The sequence below is a fragment of the Scyliorhinus canicula genome, chromosome 8, assembly GCF_902713615.1.
Source record: "Scyliorhinus canicula chromosome 8, sScyCan1.1, whole genome shotgun sequence".
NCBI classification, from domain to species: Eukaryota; Metazoa; Chordata; class Chondrichthyes; order Carcharhiniformes; family Scyliorhinidae; genus Scyliorhinus; species Scyliorhinus canicula.
Window position 1 is genome coordinate 72,667,462 of NC_052153.1, and position 19,105 is coordinate 72,686,566.

Below are 19,105 nucleotides of genomic sequence, written 5' to 3' on the forward strand. Positions count from 1 at the left end.
GAAAATCACCGGCATCCCCTCCAACTTTCCACTAAGCATCATATATCCCATCACAATACTCTTCCCCCCCCCCTCAAACGCAACCCGCGTATTAACTAACACCGGCACTCCCCTTCATATCCAGCCCCAAATGAAACACCAGTCCCCCAACTTCAGGTGCGTCTCTTGCAAAAAAAGCCACGTCTGCCTTCAGACTTCTCAGATGCGTGAACTCACGCTCTTGACCACTGGGCGGGCAGCATGCCCCCCTTGCCCTCTGCCATCTTACCCTGTGGAGCACCACAAAAACTCCTGCTCCAACTGCACTTTCTCATGGCATTCCTCGTCTGCTGATCCATGCATGAGCCACACCAGAGGAGTATCACCTTCCCCAGGCAGTCCTGTACCTTTTGCCCTCAAATACATTTCAAATCCACCAAATGTGCGACCACTTACCCCTTGGCTGGCACCGGAAGTAAAGAGCAGCAGAGTTAACTATGTTTCTCTCTCCACAGTTGCTGCTAGACCTAATGAGTTTATCCAGCATTTTCTGTTTTTATTTCAGATTTCCAGCATCCGTAGTATTTTGCTTTTATTTGAGTTATGGCCATTGTTCTCGCCAATATTTACTACTCAATCAACATCACAAATTTTCCGGTCGTTATCTCATTGCTTTTTGTGGGAGTTTGCATTTCCTACAACAGTGCTTACACCTCAAAAGTACTTCATTGATTATAAGTGCTTTGAGACATTTGGTGGTTGTGAAAAGCGCTATAAAAATGCAAGGATTTTTAATACTAATTAGAAAAGGAAAATAAGAATTTCACCCTTCTTGCCACCCAAGAGTTGAACTCACTGCAATCGTGAGTTGATTAGCACTTTACTAAGTGGTCCTTGTCTTGCACAGATGTACATCTAGTGAGTTTTTCATATTATCGTAATCTTCAAGATAGGTGGAGGTACAGTTTGGGTGGAAATTTCTGTCATTCCCCAAAACCTTTACAGATCAGAACTAAGTGGTGAAATGGCTTGGAGAAGCCATAGGAAGACTTCCCTCAGTTCTAATCCCTTTCTTTGAGAGAACCAAAGTTACCATGTGGCAGCAGAAATTGCACACTATTTGCTATTGTTTTTCTGCCCTTTCAGGTAGAGCAGCCCCTCACGGTTGGAAAATCTAAGGATTGCCTCATAGTGCAGACTTGCATTTTCATCATTGGAGGTTTTCTGTGTACTTGAAGCTGATTCAGAGTGCATGGATCCTGCAAGTTGTTGGATTTAATGCAACAACGTTTTATGATTTGAACTTGGCTGCTATTAAGGATTTGAGAAAGTTGAGAGTGTCAGTCAATCTGCCATTCATAAGTTATTCAAAAAAAGTTATTTCTGTGTTTAAACAGTTTTAAAATTCAACGCCAAGATGCAACTGCCAAAATGTTTGACCTATCACTTCTCCTGTGTATTCTAACTATTAGGAACAAGAGGGTAATTAGAGAAAGAATTGGTCCACTCAAGGGCAAAGGAAGGAAATTAAGCGTAGAACCAAAGGAAGTAGGTGTGATCCTTAATGAGCACTTTGCATCGGTATTCACAAAAGAGAGGGACACATTGATTGGTGGTGTCTCAAAGGGATATGTAAACACTTTAGAACAAGTCATTATTATGAGGGAAGAATTGTTGAAAAGCATTAAGGTAGACAAGTCTCCAGGGCCAGATAAGAGATAAGAGATGAAATCGCTGGGCCTCTAACAGAATTCTTTCTTTCGATGGCCACAAGTGAGGTCCCAGAGGACTGGAATATAGCCAATTTTGTCCCGTTGTTTAAAAAGTGTAGCAAGGATAACCCGGGTAATTATAGGCAGCAGGGTAGCACAGTGGTTACAACAGTTGCTTCACAGCTCCAGGGTCCCAGGTTCGATTGTCGGCTTGGGTCACTGTGTGTGGAGTCTGCACATTCTCCCCTTGTCTGCGTAGGTTTCCTCTGGGTGCTCCGGAGTTTCGTCCCACAGTGCAAAGATGTGCAGGTTAGGTGGATTGGCCATGCTAAATTGCCCTTAATGTCCAAAAAGGTTAGGTGGGGATACTGGGTTACCAGGAAGGGGTGGAGACATGGGCTTAAGTAGGGTGCTCTTTCCAAGGGCCGGTGCAGACTCGATGGGCCGAATGACCTCCTGCACTGTAAAGTCTATGAGCTTGACGTCAGTGATAGTGAAATTGTTGGAAAAGATTGTCGGGGATAGGATATATGCACATTTGGAAGTGAATGGTCTTATTAGCGACAGGCAGCATGGTTTTGTACAAGAGAAGTCAGGTCTCACTAAGTTCATTGAGTTTTTTGAGGAGATGATGAGGAAGGGCTGTGGATGTTGTCCAAATAGATTTTAGTAAAGCATTTGCGGATGTTGCAGGAATTGCGGATCGTGATGAATATTGTCAGAGAGTACAGTAGGATATAGATGGGCTGCAAAATTGGGTGGAGAAATGGCAGATGGAAATTAACCCGGACAAATGCAAGGTGATGCATTTTGGTAGATCCAATTCAGGTGGGAGCCATAAAATAAATGGCAGAACTATCAGTAGCATAGACACCCAGAGAGATCTGGGCGTGCAGGTCCTTAAAAGTGGCAGCACAAATGGAAATGATGTTAAAGAAAACATATGGCATGTTTGCCTTCATCGGACGGGACACTGAGTATAAAAGTTCACAAATTATGTTACAGTTATATAGAACATTGGTTCGGCCACATTTGGAATACTGTGTCCAATTCTGGTCACATATAACCAGAAGCACGTGGAGGCTTTGGAAAGAGTACAGAAAAGGTTTACCAGGATGCTGCCTGGTGTGGAGGGTATGAGCTACGAGGAGAGATTGAATAAACTGGGATTGTTCTCCCTAGAAAGATGGAGTATGAGGTTTATAAAATTATGAGGGGTATAGATAGAGTGAACAGTTGGAGTCTTTTTCCCAGGGTGGAAATGACAATTACAAGGGGGCACAAGTTCAAGGTGAGGGGGGGTAGGTTCAGTGGAGATGTGCGGGAGACGTTTTTTACACCGAGCATAGTGGTGGCCAACTGACGTGGTTGAGGCAGATACGTTAGCGACCTTTAAGCCTTATCCAGATAGACACATGAACAGATGGGGTATAGAAGGGTACAGGCGGTTGGTCTAGATAGGACACGTGATCGGCACAGGCTTGGAGGACCGAAGGGCCTGTTCCTGTGATATACTGGTCTTTGTTCTTGTTCTTTATTCTAAAACATGAGAATGTATTAAAATAGTTTATTTTCTTTCCAATTTCCGAAAGAAGTTAATTCACTGAAGTACATGTCAGATGTAATAAGTAGAAACAATACTTTTGCTTCTATAGATTTCTGTTGAAACTAGAACAGATTATGTATGTTTCAGCTTGAAATAGTCGAACTAAAATATATGGATCTGTTCTTTGCGAATCTGAAGATATTGCAAAGGATTCTAATATCCTGCAGTCTGTTTCCTCTATTATTATTGTGTCGAAATCACCATATATTTGTAGACTGTTGGCAGCTTTCTATATCTGAATTATGATCCCCATTACTTGAAACATAGCGAAGAAGTGATAATATCACAATTATTGTTTCATCTCATTAAAATCCATATCTGCAAGACTTAAAAAAGGAGCTAGATTTTACCATTTATATCTTGAGAGCCTCTGCATAAAATTACACATGCCACCTTTCAAAATGAAATAATTATAATTTCAGTGTTGTTAACAGCAATAGTTAACCATATTATGATTGGCTTAATAATTAGTAGACCAGGGGCACAATCCACTGTGCTGGAAAAATAACTCGCCATAGCACAGCAAGGCTGATAAACGCCAGGAGGCTCCTGGGATAAACCCGGCTCGCAACGCCTGGCGAGATCCAATGTGATATTGCAAGATGTTGCAATGTAAATCCCGCTCATTGTGTGCGGGAAATCTGTATATTAGAGTCAGACAGCTAGCCTCACTCGAATGTTCAGATTCACGAGGTACCTGAAGGCATTGGGATTCATCCCCTTCGCCTCAAAGACCTTGGGCGAGCGCTGGTCAGCACTGGTCCTCACAAACAGGGACAGGACAAAATGGCACTCGTGGGATCGGAGGCCCCCAGCTGCATGCCCTTTGGACAGGGTAGTGCCTTGGCACTGCTGGTGCCACCCCATACTACCTTGGCAGTGCCCACCCGGGCTCTCTGGCAGTGCCACCGTGGCAGTGCCACCTGGGTGGCAGCCTGTCACTTCCAAAGTCCCCAGTTGACACTGCCAGTTGGCAGGGACACTGCCAGGGTGCCAGGTAGGCACTGCCAAGCTGTTAAGCTGGCATTTTCTGCATGCTCGATCGGGCCGGGGGTGCCGTGCGTGGGTGTTGGGGGGGGACATAGTCGTTCATGCTGGTTTGGGGTGGGGTGGGGGGGAGGGGATGTCGGGGATTGATTTGGGGCCTTGGAGAGCGGGATGCACTGGGGTGTTCCGGCGAGCGGAGCTCCCCAGTGTACAAAACGGGGCGATACGCAGCCTCAGCCGCACGTTTCCCATTGAGGCACTTTGTACTACGTGAGTCATGTTGAAAAGCAATGTGCAGCTTGGCACTCCGAGCGCCGGGAAACACGAGGCTAAATGCGCTCGCTATGGGGCTTTGTTCCTTTTTGGTAGAATCGCGCCGCAGGTATAAATGATGAGCACAACGTAACTTACTGAAAAATAAAGAAGAGTGATACCAGGACTGCACACCCCATGAACCTAGAGTAAATGATTTGTGGAATGTTGATGTCACGCGATGGCTATTTCCTGGTAAACCACTGGTCATGACTCATTAATTTGTTTTAAACAAAACTACTAATCTAGTTGAGATGTGCCAGCTGTGACTTCAAGGGAAAATAGACCACATTGTATGTATATGATACTCAGTACAGCATTCCATTATAATCGGTTTATTAGATTTATACTTTACCATGTCAAGATCAAAACAATTTTTAATTTTATTGAAACATTTTTAAAGGGTGACTAATAATACAAATTCTTCAATGCTGACTAATAATACAAATTCTCCAACACCCACATTTTTTCAGAGTCTAACGCACTGTTGACAGCTAATTTCTTGTGAGCTGAATAATGAACTTTGTGCAGAGTATCAGTTGCAGGTTGTTTTTAATGCTCAGAGTGCAAACTGACAAGGACTGAGTGCAGAGTTCACCCATCTAATACTGCAGATGTAATAGTAATAATGTCTAATCATAGAATCTTATAGCACAGAAGACCATTTGGCATGTGCCCATGCCAGCTCTTTGAAAGAATTGTCCAATTTACACTCCAAATGTTTCCCCATAACCCTGCAAAATGGTCCTCTTAAAGAATATGGCCATTTCCCTTTTTTGAAAGCACCTTTGAATTCTGATTTCCTCACCCTTTTAGGTAGAATATTTTATACCTTAACAACCCTGTTTGGAGGGAAAATATGTCTCCTCATGTCTTCTGTAACTCTTCTGCCAATTTAAATCTGCTAAATGACCCACTGTTAACTGGCCCACAATTTCTCCCCACTAGCTCTATAAAACCCCTTATTATTTTGAATGCATCTATTAGAATCATAGAATCATAGAATTAACAGTGCAGGAACATGACAATGACCCAAGGCTGGAATTGAACCCGGGTCCCGAGAGCTGTGAGGCAGCAGTGCTAACCACTGTGCCACTGTGCTACCCACATTAGGTCCCCCTTAATCATCTATTATCTAAGGAGAACAATTCTAGCTTCTCCAAACCCTCCATACACTTGAGCTTTCTTATCCTCTTCTTTCTACGTTCTCCAAGACTTTGACATCGTTCCTAAAAGGTGGAGTCCAAAATTATACACAACACTCCAGCTGAAACTTAACCAGTGACTTGTAAACGTTTAACACGACTTCTGTTATGGACAGGAGGGGGATTAATTTGAACAGCCCTGATTTCTACTCTTACCACCCGTTATAAACAAAAGGTGCTCTGATTTGCTTCCCCTTTATCACTGGCGGCATGTTTCCCAACCTCCAGAGGGTTAGTTTATTTGCCCACACTCAAAACACGAGAGGGGAGGTCCATATATAGTACCTTGTGCACTAATATAGTAGAGAGGGATAGGGAAAGAAGGATTTACTGGGTAAAGACCACAGAGAAAATAATTATTGCTTCATGTGTGTCCAGAATCAAAGTGCAATGGTGTATTATTCACAGAGTCAGCAGGTTGAAAACTGTAGCTAGATAATTCACTTTTCCAGTCGGGATGACTTTCACAATGAGATGAGCATGCAGAGATGAATCAGTCTTCTTTATTTTTAAATACTTTTTTCCAAACATATGTAAAAAAAACCAGCAATACATAAAATACGCACTCCACAAAATCACAGTTTACAGTTTGTACAATTTCCCCCCTCTTTACCCCTCCTTTCCCCCTCCCCCTCTCCACTCCCCTGTGGTGAACAGTTCCTCAAACATCAACATGAACAACCCCACCAGATCTTGAAACCCTCCGCAAACCCCCTCATCTCAAATTTAATCTTCTCTAGTCGGAGAAAATTAAACAGGCCAGGCCACCATCCCTGGTGGCGTAAATGATCTCTAATTTAGCAGGATCCTTCTCCGGGCAATCAAACAGACAAAGATCACCTTCCCCTCCAGAAGCTCCGGCACTTCTGATACCCAAAGAACACCACCATTGGGCCGACCTGACCTCCACCGCCACAATCTTGGAATATGTCCCAAATATCGTTTCTCAGTTTCTCTCCAGCAGCATGGTAGCACAGTGGTTAGCCCAATTGCTTCACAGCTCTAGGGTCCCAGGCTCAATTCCCGGCTTGGGTAACTATGTGCGGAGTCTGCACTTTCTCCTCGTGTTTGCGTGGGTTTCCTCCGGGTGCTCCAGTTTCCTTCCACAGTCCAAAGACGTGCAGGTTAGGTGGATTGGTCATGATAAATTGTTCCTAGTGTCCAAAAAAGTTTAGGTGGGGTTACTGGGTTACAGGGATAGAGTGGAGGAGTGGGCTTAAGTGGGGTGCTCTTTCGAAAGGCCGGTGCAGACCCGATGGACCGAATGGCCTCCTTCTGCACTGCAAATTCTATGATCTATGAAGATTCTCACAACCTCCTTATTGCCTGACACCACAGTCTCCAACCTATTTGACCCCTAGCTTTTCCTCCTATTTATACTTAATCCTCACCATCTGCGCCCCCCCTTACTCCCCCAACCACCCATATAGATCCCCAGTCGTACCGTTCCCCAACTCATCCGGGAGCAGCAGTTGCTCCAATAAAGCGTATTCCAGTAACCTGGGAAACACCCTCCATTCTTTTTGCGCAAAGTCCCTCATCTGCATAGATCTAAATTCACTCTCCCTTGGTAACTCAAACCTCTCCCACAACTCATCCAGACCTGCAAACTTCCCTTCCCGAGTACAAGTACCTCACCCTCTCCAGCCCGCCTCCCTCCATTTCCCATACATCCCATTTATTTCCCCCGGCTTAAACCAGTGATTCCTACACAGTGGTGTCAACACTGGCATCCCCTCCCACTTAAAATGTCTCCTCAGCCGATCCCACACCCTGACCGTCAACCCCCCTTTCTGTCCCTGCCTCTGTAACAGAGCCTTCTTTACCCTTGGCACCTTCCCAGCCCATATAAACACCAAAATCATTGTCTCCAACTTCTGGAAGAAGGCCTCAGGGAGAAAGATTGGGAGGGTGTGGAAAACAAACAGGAATCTTGGCAGCACATTCATCTTTACCACCTGCCCCCTTCCTACCAGTGTCAGGTGTAATGTATCCCATCTCTTAAAATCCCCCCTAATCTCCTCCACCAATGTTGTCAAATTCCACATCTGTATAGTAGCCTATTCCCTCGTCGTCACCTGTATCTCCAAATACCTAAACTGTTCCCTAGCCACCTGGAATGGCAACACTTCTCAGTCGGCCCCCACACCCCTCCATGTTCACCGGAACCACCTCACTCTTCCCGACATTTATCTTGCACCCAGAAAAGGCCCCAAACCGCTCCAATACTCCCATGATCCTACCCATGCTCTCCAGCGGGCCCGAAACAAACAACAACAGGTCGTCCACATACAACGGCACCTGGTGCTCCCTGCTCCCCCTCACAATTTCCTGCCACTCCACCGAACCCCTGAGGTTCATCGCCAAGGGCTCTACCGCCCGCATAAACAGCAACGGCGACAACGGACACCCCTGCCCCGTTCCCTACGCAGTCCAAAACTCTGTAAACCCATCTCATTTGTACGTTCACTTGCCACCGGGGCTACATCTAACAGACGCTCCCACGCCACAAACTTCAGGCCAAACCCAAACCTACCCAAGATCTCAAATAAATACCTCCACCCCACCCAATCAGAGGCCTTCTCCGCATCTATAGAAACAATTATGCTCTGGCAGCCCCCCACACCGACGGATTCATAACAACATTTAACAGCCTCTTAATGTTGCTAGAGAGCTGCCGGCTGTTAACAAACCCTATTTGATCCTCAGCGACCACCCTGGCACACATTCTTCCATTGTCCCCACCAACAACTTCACCAACACTTTTGCGTCCGTATATGACCCATACTCCAATGGATCCTTCCCCTTCTTCAGGATTAGTGTGACTGACACCTGTGTCAATGTCTCCAGCAACTCCCCCCTCCTCCAGCGCCTCGCTAAACATTCCCAGCAAATGTGGTGCCAACTCTGCCACAAACATTTAAAACTCCGTCGGGAAGCCATCCGGTCCTGGGGCCTTCCCCGACTTCATCTCCCTAATACTGTCAATCACTTTCCTCAGCCCCAGCGCCTCCTCCAGTGCCTGAACCCTCTCTTCATCTAACCTTGTAAACTTCAACCCATCCAAAAGCTGTGCCATTTCCCCATCCTATCTACCCGACTCGGCCCTGTACAACTACTCATAATACCCCCTGAACACCTCGTTTATCCTCCCCGACTCTGACACCTTGTCACCCTTCTCCATCTGCACCCTTCGAATTTCCCTAGACACTGCCTCTGCAGTTTTTGGGCCAGAAAATGGCTCACCTTCTTTCCACATTCATATTGCAACCCCACCCCTCCGTAACTGCCCCTACACCCTTCCCGTCATCAATCTCAACAAACTGCCCCTGCAACTTCTTCCTCTCCGCTACCAACTCCTTAGTGGGAGGCCCTGATTATCTCGTCCAGCTGCCGTCTATGCTCCTCCCTCCTCCTCTTACCCCTGTGTGGCTTGAATGAGATAATCTCCCCTCGTACCACTGCCTTCAACGCCTCCCAGAACATGGGGCGGAATTCTCCGACCCCCCGCAGAGTTGGGGGATCGGCCGGGGCCTTTGTAACTCCCGCCACCGCCGTGGCCGGAATTCTCCGCCACCCGGAAATCGGCAGCGGCGGGAATCGTGCCCCGCCGGTCGGCAGGCCCCCCGCGCCAATCGGGGGACCCCCGCGGCGATTCTCCGGCCCGCGATGGGCCGAAGTCCCGCCGCTGTCAGGCCTCTCCCACCGACGTGGTTTAAACCACCTCTGTGCCGGTGGGAGCAGGCGGCGGGAGCAGGCCCCGGGGTCCTGGGGGGGGGCGAAGGCCTTTCGGCCAGCCATGACGCCGATCGGCGTTGGCGCCAGTCAGCGCAGCGGGAGCCACTCTGGCGCGGGCCTAGCCCCTAAAGGTGCAGAGAATTCTGCACCTTTGGGGTGGCCCAACGCTGGAATGGTTGGCTCCACTCCGCTACGCCGGGAACCCCCGCCCTGCCGGGTAGGGGAGAATTCCGCCCCTGGCTGCCGAAACCTCCCCATTCTGATTCTCCTCTACGTAATCCCCAATTGCCGACCTCGCCTTTACGCAAAACCCCTTATCTGCCAAAAGGCCCGAGTCTAGCCTCCATCCCGGCCTCTGCACCTGCCCCAAGCTAAGCCTCACCTCCAGCTAATGCGGTGCATGATCTGAAATCACAATTCCTGCATATTCTGCCCCACCATCCTCATCAACACCACTCAACTAACCACAAAGAAATCAATCCTAGAGTACACCTTGTACACGTGTGAGAAGGAGTACTCCTTCTCCCTGGGTTCCTGAATTTCCTCGGGTTCCTGAATCTCCACCAGTCAACCATTCCCATATGCTCCATAAACCCTCCCAACTCCTTCGCCATCCTCGACCTTCCCATTGACCTGGGGCTAGACCTGTCCAGCTTTGGTTCCATCACACGATTCAAATCTTCACCCACAATCAGTTGGTGCGTGTCTAAGTCCGGGACCGCTCCCAATAAACTCTTTATAAACCCCACATCATCCCAATTCGGCACATATACATGGACTAGGACCACCGGCGTCCCCTCCAGCATCCTGTCACATAACTTTCCCCACCTGGATACTGCACTTCCTTGGTCCCTTCAAATCCCATCCTTTTGTTCAACAAAATGGCCATCCCCGCAACTTTAAAGTCAAACCCCGAGTGAAACACTTGTCCCACTTGTCCCTTCCTCAACATAACTTGACCCTTCACCTGGAGATACGCCTCCTGTAGAAAGATCACCTCCGCTTTTAAACTCTGCAGGTGCGCAAAAACCCGTGACCTCTTAATCAACCCATTTAACCCTCAGACGTTCCATGTCACAACACTGACCGGGACCATTCCCCACACCATCTACCATGATCCCCCACAGATTCTACCTCCTTTTATTACCGCCCTGAACCGGGCCCATTCAAGGTGGCGCCCCTCTCCACCCATGACCACGCTCAGTCTCCAATTTTGGCACATCATAATCCCCCTTCCCATCCATCCCTCCTCCCCTCCCCCTTTCCCACTCCTCCCCCTCCCTCATCTTTCCCCCCATCCCACCTGGCTACCTCTCGCGACCTACTCCCCCACCTCACCTCCGTTTACCAGCACTATCTGCTAGCGTGGTAACTCGTGCTCGGAGGACCCTCCCGCACATCCATCCGCCCCTCCCTCCACTGGTCTCCCCTTAGCCTGTAGCCTGTGCAAATGGCCCCTTACCCGCCTGAATACCCCTCAGTCGGCAACCCCACCCAAGGGGTCCTGTCATATACACCCCTTACCTGAAAAGAAAATAACTCTAAATCACAAATCAACTTCTCACAAACGAAAAACATCACATGGTGGGGGTGGGGGGTGGGGGAGATGGTGAGCATCCCCTTACTAAATTACAATTCTACAAAATAATTTCCCACCCTCCGGCAACACAGAGTTAGCTCCTCCATCTCACACAAACTCTCAGTTCTCCCCCAGTTTATGGTCCCTTATAAAGTCATTGGCCATATCTTGCGATTCAAAGTAGTATTCCCGGCCTTCAAACATGTCCCGAAGTTTGGCCGGGTACAACATCCCAAACCGAATCTTCCTTTGGTACAGCACCACCTTGGCCTTGTTGAATTCTGCACACCTCTTTGCCAGCTCCGCGCCAATGTCTGATATATTTAGACATGGTTTGATCCCCCTCCCATTCGCAGCCTCGTTTATCCCTGGCCCATCTTAGAATCTTCCCCTTCTGCATTAACTTGTGCAACAGCATAATCACCGCCCGTGGTGGCTCCCCCAACCTCGGCCTCTGCCTTAAGGACCTTTGGGCCCGGTCCACCTCTGGGGCCTCGTCCAACACCCTCTCCTCCACTAACCTCGGCCAGCATCCTCGACACATACTTTGTGGCACTTGTTTCTTCCACACCCTCTGGCAGACCCACAATTCTCAGATTCTGTTGCTGGACCTCGTTTCCTGCTCCTCCACCTTCACTCGCAATGTCTTGCATAGATTCCCCCAGGATCCCGCCCTTCTCCTCCAAGGACATGATCCGATTGCAGTGGTCAAACACCACCTCCACCGTGCGTTTCGCGCACCTTGCGCCTCGAGGCACTTCTCTACCCGGTCCATCGAACCTCGCAGAGGTGCTTTCGCTCTCTAATTGACCTTTGACCAGTTACCATGCATCACCTTCCTTTGGTGGCGAAATTCTTCTTTGATGAAAGCCACCAACTGCTCCACTGGCTTTCCCACTGGCGACGACCCTTCTCCCTCCGCCATTCTCGCAACTGTTGCTGTGCCACAGGTCACCTCCAAAATTCATTAGCCAGGTCTTTAACCTTTTTGTCGTGTCTGGTAGCCAGTAGACATACCAGTCTTGGAGAGAACCTCTCACTCTACACCTTCCGCACCACTTTCCTGCTGGAGTTACCGGGTTAACACATATAAAATGCCCAAACCAACGTCTTTTGAGCTGGAGCTCCTCTGTGTGCGACCACTCACTCCATAGCCCCCACTGGAAGTTCCAAGAATCAGTCTTCGAGGTGATGGTATAATTGTTCCAGTTGAGACAGTGTAGATGGGGGAAAAATGGGGGCAGGCATTCAAACCAGGGCGGATGGCCTTTTCTGTGTTGCTGCTTGGTAGATGGAAAAAGGTAGACTGAGGTGTGCAATCCAGCAAGACAGAATAACTGGTTCTCCCAGCTACAGGTTTATGTCACATGATTCCCAACTCTCCCAACCCTTGATCACGTGTATCCCTTTGTCTACGTCCCCGAGATGTTTAATGTTCCATCTATTATCTTGAATGGGAGGTTATGGGGTCCTTTATCCTAACAGATAAGCTGGCCAGGCCTGGCTTAATGAGATGTCGATGCCTTTGTATAGTTCCCATTGAATTTGGTCTCTGCTGCCTCAGGGGATAAAAGGGCCTCTTCAGAGATAAAGAGTTGTGGTTTCTGTCAGGGGAGGCAGCTCACAATTGGCTAACATTCCGGTCCCTCTTAGGTTTATGCCTTTTTGAATGACTCGCCCGCCCTGCTGCACGTTCACCTTCAGCAAGACCAGAAGATCCCACTGGTGGAAAGGGCTGGAAAACCCCAGCCATACCATGTGAAGTCTTAGTCCCCCGGCACTTCCTTGATTGTAATCAATGCTCTTATTTACAAAGCTAAGTATCCCATATATTATTTTAATTCCTTAAAATTTGTCCTGCCACTTTCAAGGATTTGTGAATAGGCACTCCTAGTTCCCTATACACTTGCAACGCCCTCAAAATAGTAACATTTTGATTATGCTGCTCTCCATGTGAGCTCTTTGCTTCTTTGCGAAAAGAGGCCTGAACAATTCCTATCCACCACCACTCCCCTCCATGACTGAACTCGTTCTATCTCTCAGCAACTTCTCCTTTAACTCATCCCACTTTCTCCAGATCAAAGGTGTAGCAATGGGTACCTGCATGTGTCCTAATGATGATTTTTATCGGGTATGTGGAACATTCCTTGCTCCAGGCCTACCTGGGTCCCCTCCCACTCTCCTTTACTGGTATTTCGATGACTATTTTGGTGCTGCTTCATGCTTTCGTCCGGACCTGGAAAAATTCATCAACTTCGCTTCCAGTTTCCACCCCTCCATCACTTTCACCTGGTCCATCTCAGACACTTCCCTTCCCTTCCTTGACCTTTCTGTCTCCATATCTGGCAATAGACTATCTAATAATATCCATGACAAGCCCACTGACTCCCACAGCTATCTGGACTACAGATCTTTGCATCCTACATCCTGTAAGGACTCCCTCCCTTTCTCTCACTTAGCTCCTTTGCCTCCGTCGCATTTCTTCTGATGATGCCACTCTCCAAAATGGTGCTTCGAAAATGTGTTCCTTCTTCTTGAACCATGGTTTCCCACCCACAGTTGTTGATAGAGCCCTCAACAGTGTGCGGTCCATCTCCCGCGCCACTATCCTCGCCCCCTCCCCTCCCTCCCAGAACAAGGATAGAGTCCCCCTAGTTCTCACATTTTACCCCACCAGCCTCCGTATGCAAAGCATAATCCTCTGCCATTTTTGTCAACTCCAGTGTGATGCCACCACCAAACACATCTTCCCTTCACTCCCTCTATCAGAATTCTGCAGAGACCGTTCCCTCTGGGATAATTAAGACCACTCCTCCACCATACCCAACACCTCTCCCATCAACCATGGCACCTTCCCATGCAATCGCAGAGGTGTAACCTGTCCCTTTACCTCTTCCATGCTAACCGTCCCAGGCCCAAAACACTAATTCCAGGTGAAACAGCTTTTCACTTACACCTTTTAAAATTTGGTCTATTGCAGTCACTGCTCCCAATGCAGTCACTGCTCCCAATGCAGTCACTGCTCCCAATGTGGTCTCGCTCTATATCGGAGGGACCGAATGTAGACTGGGTGATTGCTTTGCTGAGCACCGTAAGCTTGTGCGCATTCAGGACCCTGACCTTTCCGTTGCTTGCCATTTTAACACAAGACCCTGCTCTCATGCCCACATGTCTGCCCTTGGCCTGCTGCAATGTTCCAGTGAAGCAAACTGGAGGAACAGTATCTCATCTTCAGGTTAGGCAGGCTACAGCCTTCCGGTCTCAACATCGAATTCAACAACTTCAGATGATTAGCTCTACCCCACTTCGACCCCTTTGTTTTCATTCCATTTCATTTTAACTGTCTTTTCCCTTATATTTGTTTCTTGTCTTTCTTTATATATATATTTTACCCCACTCTTTCCTCCTATCTTATCCCCCCCTTTCCTCCCCTTTGCTTTCCCCTCCCCCCCACATCTACATCTGTTACAGCTTACCCACTGATCATAGTTTCTCTTCTGTTTGGCCTTTGACACCTGTTATTCCCTCTGGGGAATGCCATTAACGTACTCTTCCCTTGGTTTCTGTGGCTCTACGCACTCTTTTCCCTTGGTTCCTGTGGCTATTATCACTCTTTTTCCTTGGTTTCGGTGGCTATGACTCATCTTTCATTCCTTCATCCTACAGTGTAAATAATTCCCACTTTCTATGCCTTTTAGCTTTGACAAAGGGCCACCTGGACTCGAAACATTAGCCTTTTTCTCTCCTTACAGATGCTACCAGACCTGCTGAGATTTTCCAGCATTTTCTCTTTTGGTTTCTGATTCCAGCATCTGTAATTTGCTTTTATTAATGATGTGGACTCTCCTGAGGAAGGAGATGTGCTCCAAAAGCTAGCGATTCGAAACAAACCTGTTGGACATTAACCTGATGTTGTCAGACTTCGTACTGTGCTTTTATTAAGATACATCTCATCTGGACTGAGTGATTCATTAATTTTGAATTGTAGAAACCTGTTTAGCACCTTCATAGAATCATAGAATCCCTACAGTGGAGAAGGAGGCCATTCGACCATTGAGTCTGCACCAACCCTCCAAAAGAACACCCTACCTAGCCCCCCCTGCCCTACCCCCTTAACCCCACCGAACCTTTTGGACACTAAAAGACAATCCACCTAACCTGCACATCTTTGGACTGTGGGAAGAAACCAGAGCACCCGCAGGAAAACCATGCAGACACGGGGAGAATGTGCAAACTCCACACAGTCACCCAAGGTTGGAATCGAACCCGAGTCCCTGGCACTGTGAGGCAGCAGTGCTAACCACTGTGCCACTGTGGTCCGATCCAGTATGTCTACCCTCGCCTTTTGTGACATTAAACTCACCCTTTAGTGAAAACAGAAGCAAGGTATTCATTCAATATCTCAGATTGCTTAACAAGATTTCCATTTTTGTCCATGATCGTCTGAACATGCCTATAAATATCCTCAGGATCAATTCTATTGTATATATTTTTTTGTTCAAACTTCTACAACTTTCATTAGAAATTTGTTGACAGGTTTTTCCAACTCTATTTATTTTAACAGGAATTGTTGTATTTGGAATAAACAGACCACAGTTCAAAAATGCAATCAGCAAAAACCTTGTGAAAATGGTAAGCACAACCATGCACGTAAATGTGTAATTTGTAGTTGATTATATTGTAGAGGCATGATTATACAAGTATATTATACATGTTTATACAAATTAAGTAGAAAATTGTATAATGCTAGACCAACCCTACCCTAATGTTATTTCAATATCGAAAAAGGGACATAGAGCAAGTCCAGGGAACTATAGACTAGTTAGCTTAAAATTGGTGGTAGGAAAGATAATTAAATCTTTACTCTAAGATGTAACTGAAAAACAGCTGGAAGTTGAAAATATAATAATGCACATGGATTTCAAAGGGGAAGTCATGCATAACCAACTTTATAGAATCCTGAGAAGACAAGGGTAATGGAGTAAACATAATATATTTGGATGTTAAAAAGACCTTTTATAAGGTACTGCATGGTAGACTCTTGACTAAAATCAGAGCACGTGAAGTAAGGAGAAAAATTGCAGAACGAACAGCAAACTGGCTGCAAAACAGAAAGTCGAGTGTTTTTGATTAAATGTAGTTATTGAGACTAGTGGAAAATGGCAAGTGGTATTCCACAAATCTATGTTGTGACAACTGCTGTTCACCATTTACAACGTGGACTCAGGAACCAAAAGAAAAAGTCAAACATTTCTGGGTTTAATGGGTGATACTGAGAAAGATTACATTAATAAACTTGCAAAATGGCCTGGTAAATGACAAATTATTTTTTTGATATAGATAATTGTGAGGTGGTGCATTTTGATAGGAGGAAAAGGAGGTCACACAATCTTTGGAAAACAAAAAATTGAATGGGGTAGAAGAGTAACAAGATCTAGGGTACACATGCAGAAATCATTGAAAGTAGCAATGCAAGTTAACAACAAGGACATTATAAATACAAACAAAGCACTGGGATTTCTAGAGAAATAAAAATGAAAAGCAGAGAAGTTATATTAAGCACTGCAAAAAGGATATAGAGTTACTAGTGAAGATGAACATAGGAATTATAAGGATGATTCCTGAATTGAGAGATTATATCCATCAGGAAATATTAAACGTTCCTGTGCCCTATTCTCCAGGAAACATTAAGACTGAGAGATCATGTAGAGAGGTCATTCAAATTCTGAAGTACTTTGATAGGCTAGAAATAGAGAAGGTGTTTCCACTTGTAGATGTATCCAAAACTAGAGGCCATAATTATAATGTCTAATAAATTTGGTGAAAAATTCAAAAGAAACATCTTTTCCCAGAGAGTGGTTAGAATGTGGAACCTGCTGCCACATAGAGTGGTTAACGGAAAGAACAAATATGTTTAAGGAGACTTAAGATAAGCAAATGAGGGTGAAATAAACAGTCACCCAAAAAATGACAAAGTGCCATTTTGGGCAGGTTTGGTGGGATGTTGTCCGCCAGCTTTTTGGGTGAAATCCAGACTGGTGTTCAACCACACTTAGTCATTTTTTGGGCATGGGGAGTTTCTCACTGGTCAAGCCCACACTTGGAATTGTTTTCAGCAGTGGGGAGCTGAACCCACCGGCGGACTGCCTCCTCAGAAATCGGGACACCATTTTGAAAGGGTGAAAAGTGAGCTTGAAAGTCCCCGCATCTCCCACTCAAAGAACAAAGAAAAGTACAGCACAGGAACAGGCCTTTCGGCCCTCCAAGCCCGTGCCGACCATGCTGCCCGACTAAACTAAAATCCTCTACACTTCCTGGGTCCGTATCCCTCTATTTCCATCCTATTCATGTATTTGTCAAGATGCTCCTTAAACGCCACTATCGTCCCTGCTTCCACCACCTCCTCCGGCAGCGAGTTCCAGGCACCCACTACCCTCTGTGTAAAAACACTTGCCTCGTACATCTCCTCCAAACCTTGCCCCTCGCACCTTAAACCTATGCCCCCTAGTAATTGACCCCTCTACCCTGGGGCAAAGCCTCTGACTATCCACTCTGTCTATGCCCCTCATAATTTTGTAGACCTCTATCAGGTTGCCCCTCAACCTCCATCGTTCCAGTGAGAACAAACCGAGTTTATTCAACCGCTCCTCATAGCTAATGCCCTCCATACCAGGCAACATCCTGGTAAATCTCTTCTGCACCCTCTATAAAGCCTCCACATCCTTCTGGTAGTGTGGCGACCAGAATTGAACACTGTACTCCAAGTGTGGCCTAACTAAGGTTCTATACAGCTGCAACATGACTTGCCAATTCTTATACTCAATGCCCCGGCCAATGAAGGCAAGCATGCCGTATGCCTTCTTGACTACCTTCTCCACCTGTGTTGCCCCTTTCAGTGACCTGTGGACCTGCACACCTCGATCTCTGACTTTCAATACTCTTGAGGGTTCTACCATTCACTGTATGTTCCCTATCTGCATTAGACCTTCCAAAATGCATTACCTCACATTTGTCCAGATTAAACTCCATCTGCCATCTCTCCGCCCAAGTCTCCAAACAATCTAAATCCTGCTGTTTCCTCTGACAATCCTCATTGCTATCCGCAATTCCACCATCCTTTGTGTCGTCTGCAAACTTACTATTCAGACCAGTTACATTTTCCTCCAAATCATTTATATATACTATGAACAGCAAAGGTCCCAGCACTGATCCCTGCGGAACACCGCTAGTCACAGCCCTCCAATTAGAAAAGCACCCTTCCATTGCTACTCTCTGCCTTCTATGACCTAGCCAGTTCTGTATCCATCTTGCCAGCTCACCCCTGATCCCGTGTGACTTCACCTTTTGTACCAGTCTACCATGAGGGACCTTGTCAAAGGCCTTACTGAAGTCCATGTAGACAACATCCACTGGCCTACCTGCATCAATCATCTTTGTGACCTCTTCGAAAAACTCTATCACGTTAGTGAGACACGACCGTCCCTTCACAAAACCATGCTGCCTCTCACTAATACGTCTATTTGCTTCCAAATGGGAGTAGATCCTGTCTCGAAGAATTCTCACCAGTAATTTCCCTACCACTGACGTAAGGCTCACCGGCCTGTAGTTCGCTGGATTATCCTTGCTACCCTTCTTAAACAAAGGAACAACATTGGCTATTCTCCAGTCCTCCGGGACATCACCTGTAGACAGTGAGGATCCAAAGATTTCTGTCAAGGCCTCAGCAATTTCCTCTCTAGCCTCCTTCTGTATTCTGGGGTAGATCCAATGAGGCTCTGTGGACTTATCTACCGTAATATTTTTCAAGACGCCCAACATCTCGTCTTTTTGGATCTCAATGTGACCCAGGCTATCTACACACCCTTCTCCAGCCTCAACATCCACCAATTCCTTCTCTTTGGTGAATACTGATGCAAAGTATTCGTTTAGTACCTCGCCCATTTCCACACATAGATTCCCTTGCCTATCCTTCAGTGGGCCAACCCTT

The 19,105-nt window shown here is 46.7% G+C and overlaps 1 protein-coding gene across 1 annotated transcript in view; it reads left to right on the forward strand.

The window, feature by feature from the left end:
* Positions 1 to 19,105, forward strand: part of auh (AU RNA binding protein/enoyl-CoA hydratase) — a 348,073-nt gene that overhangs the window by 21,315 nt on the left and 307,653 nt on the right. The window contains exon 2 of the mRNA XM_038804728.1: positions 15,683 to 15,750. Within this exon, the coding sequence (XP_038660656.1) occupies positions 15,683 to 15,750 (68 nt within the window). The remainder of the gene's footprint in view (positions 1 to 15,682; positions 15,751 to 19,105) is intronic.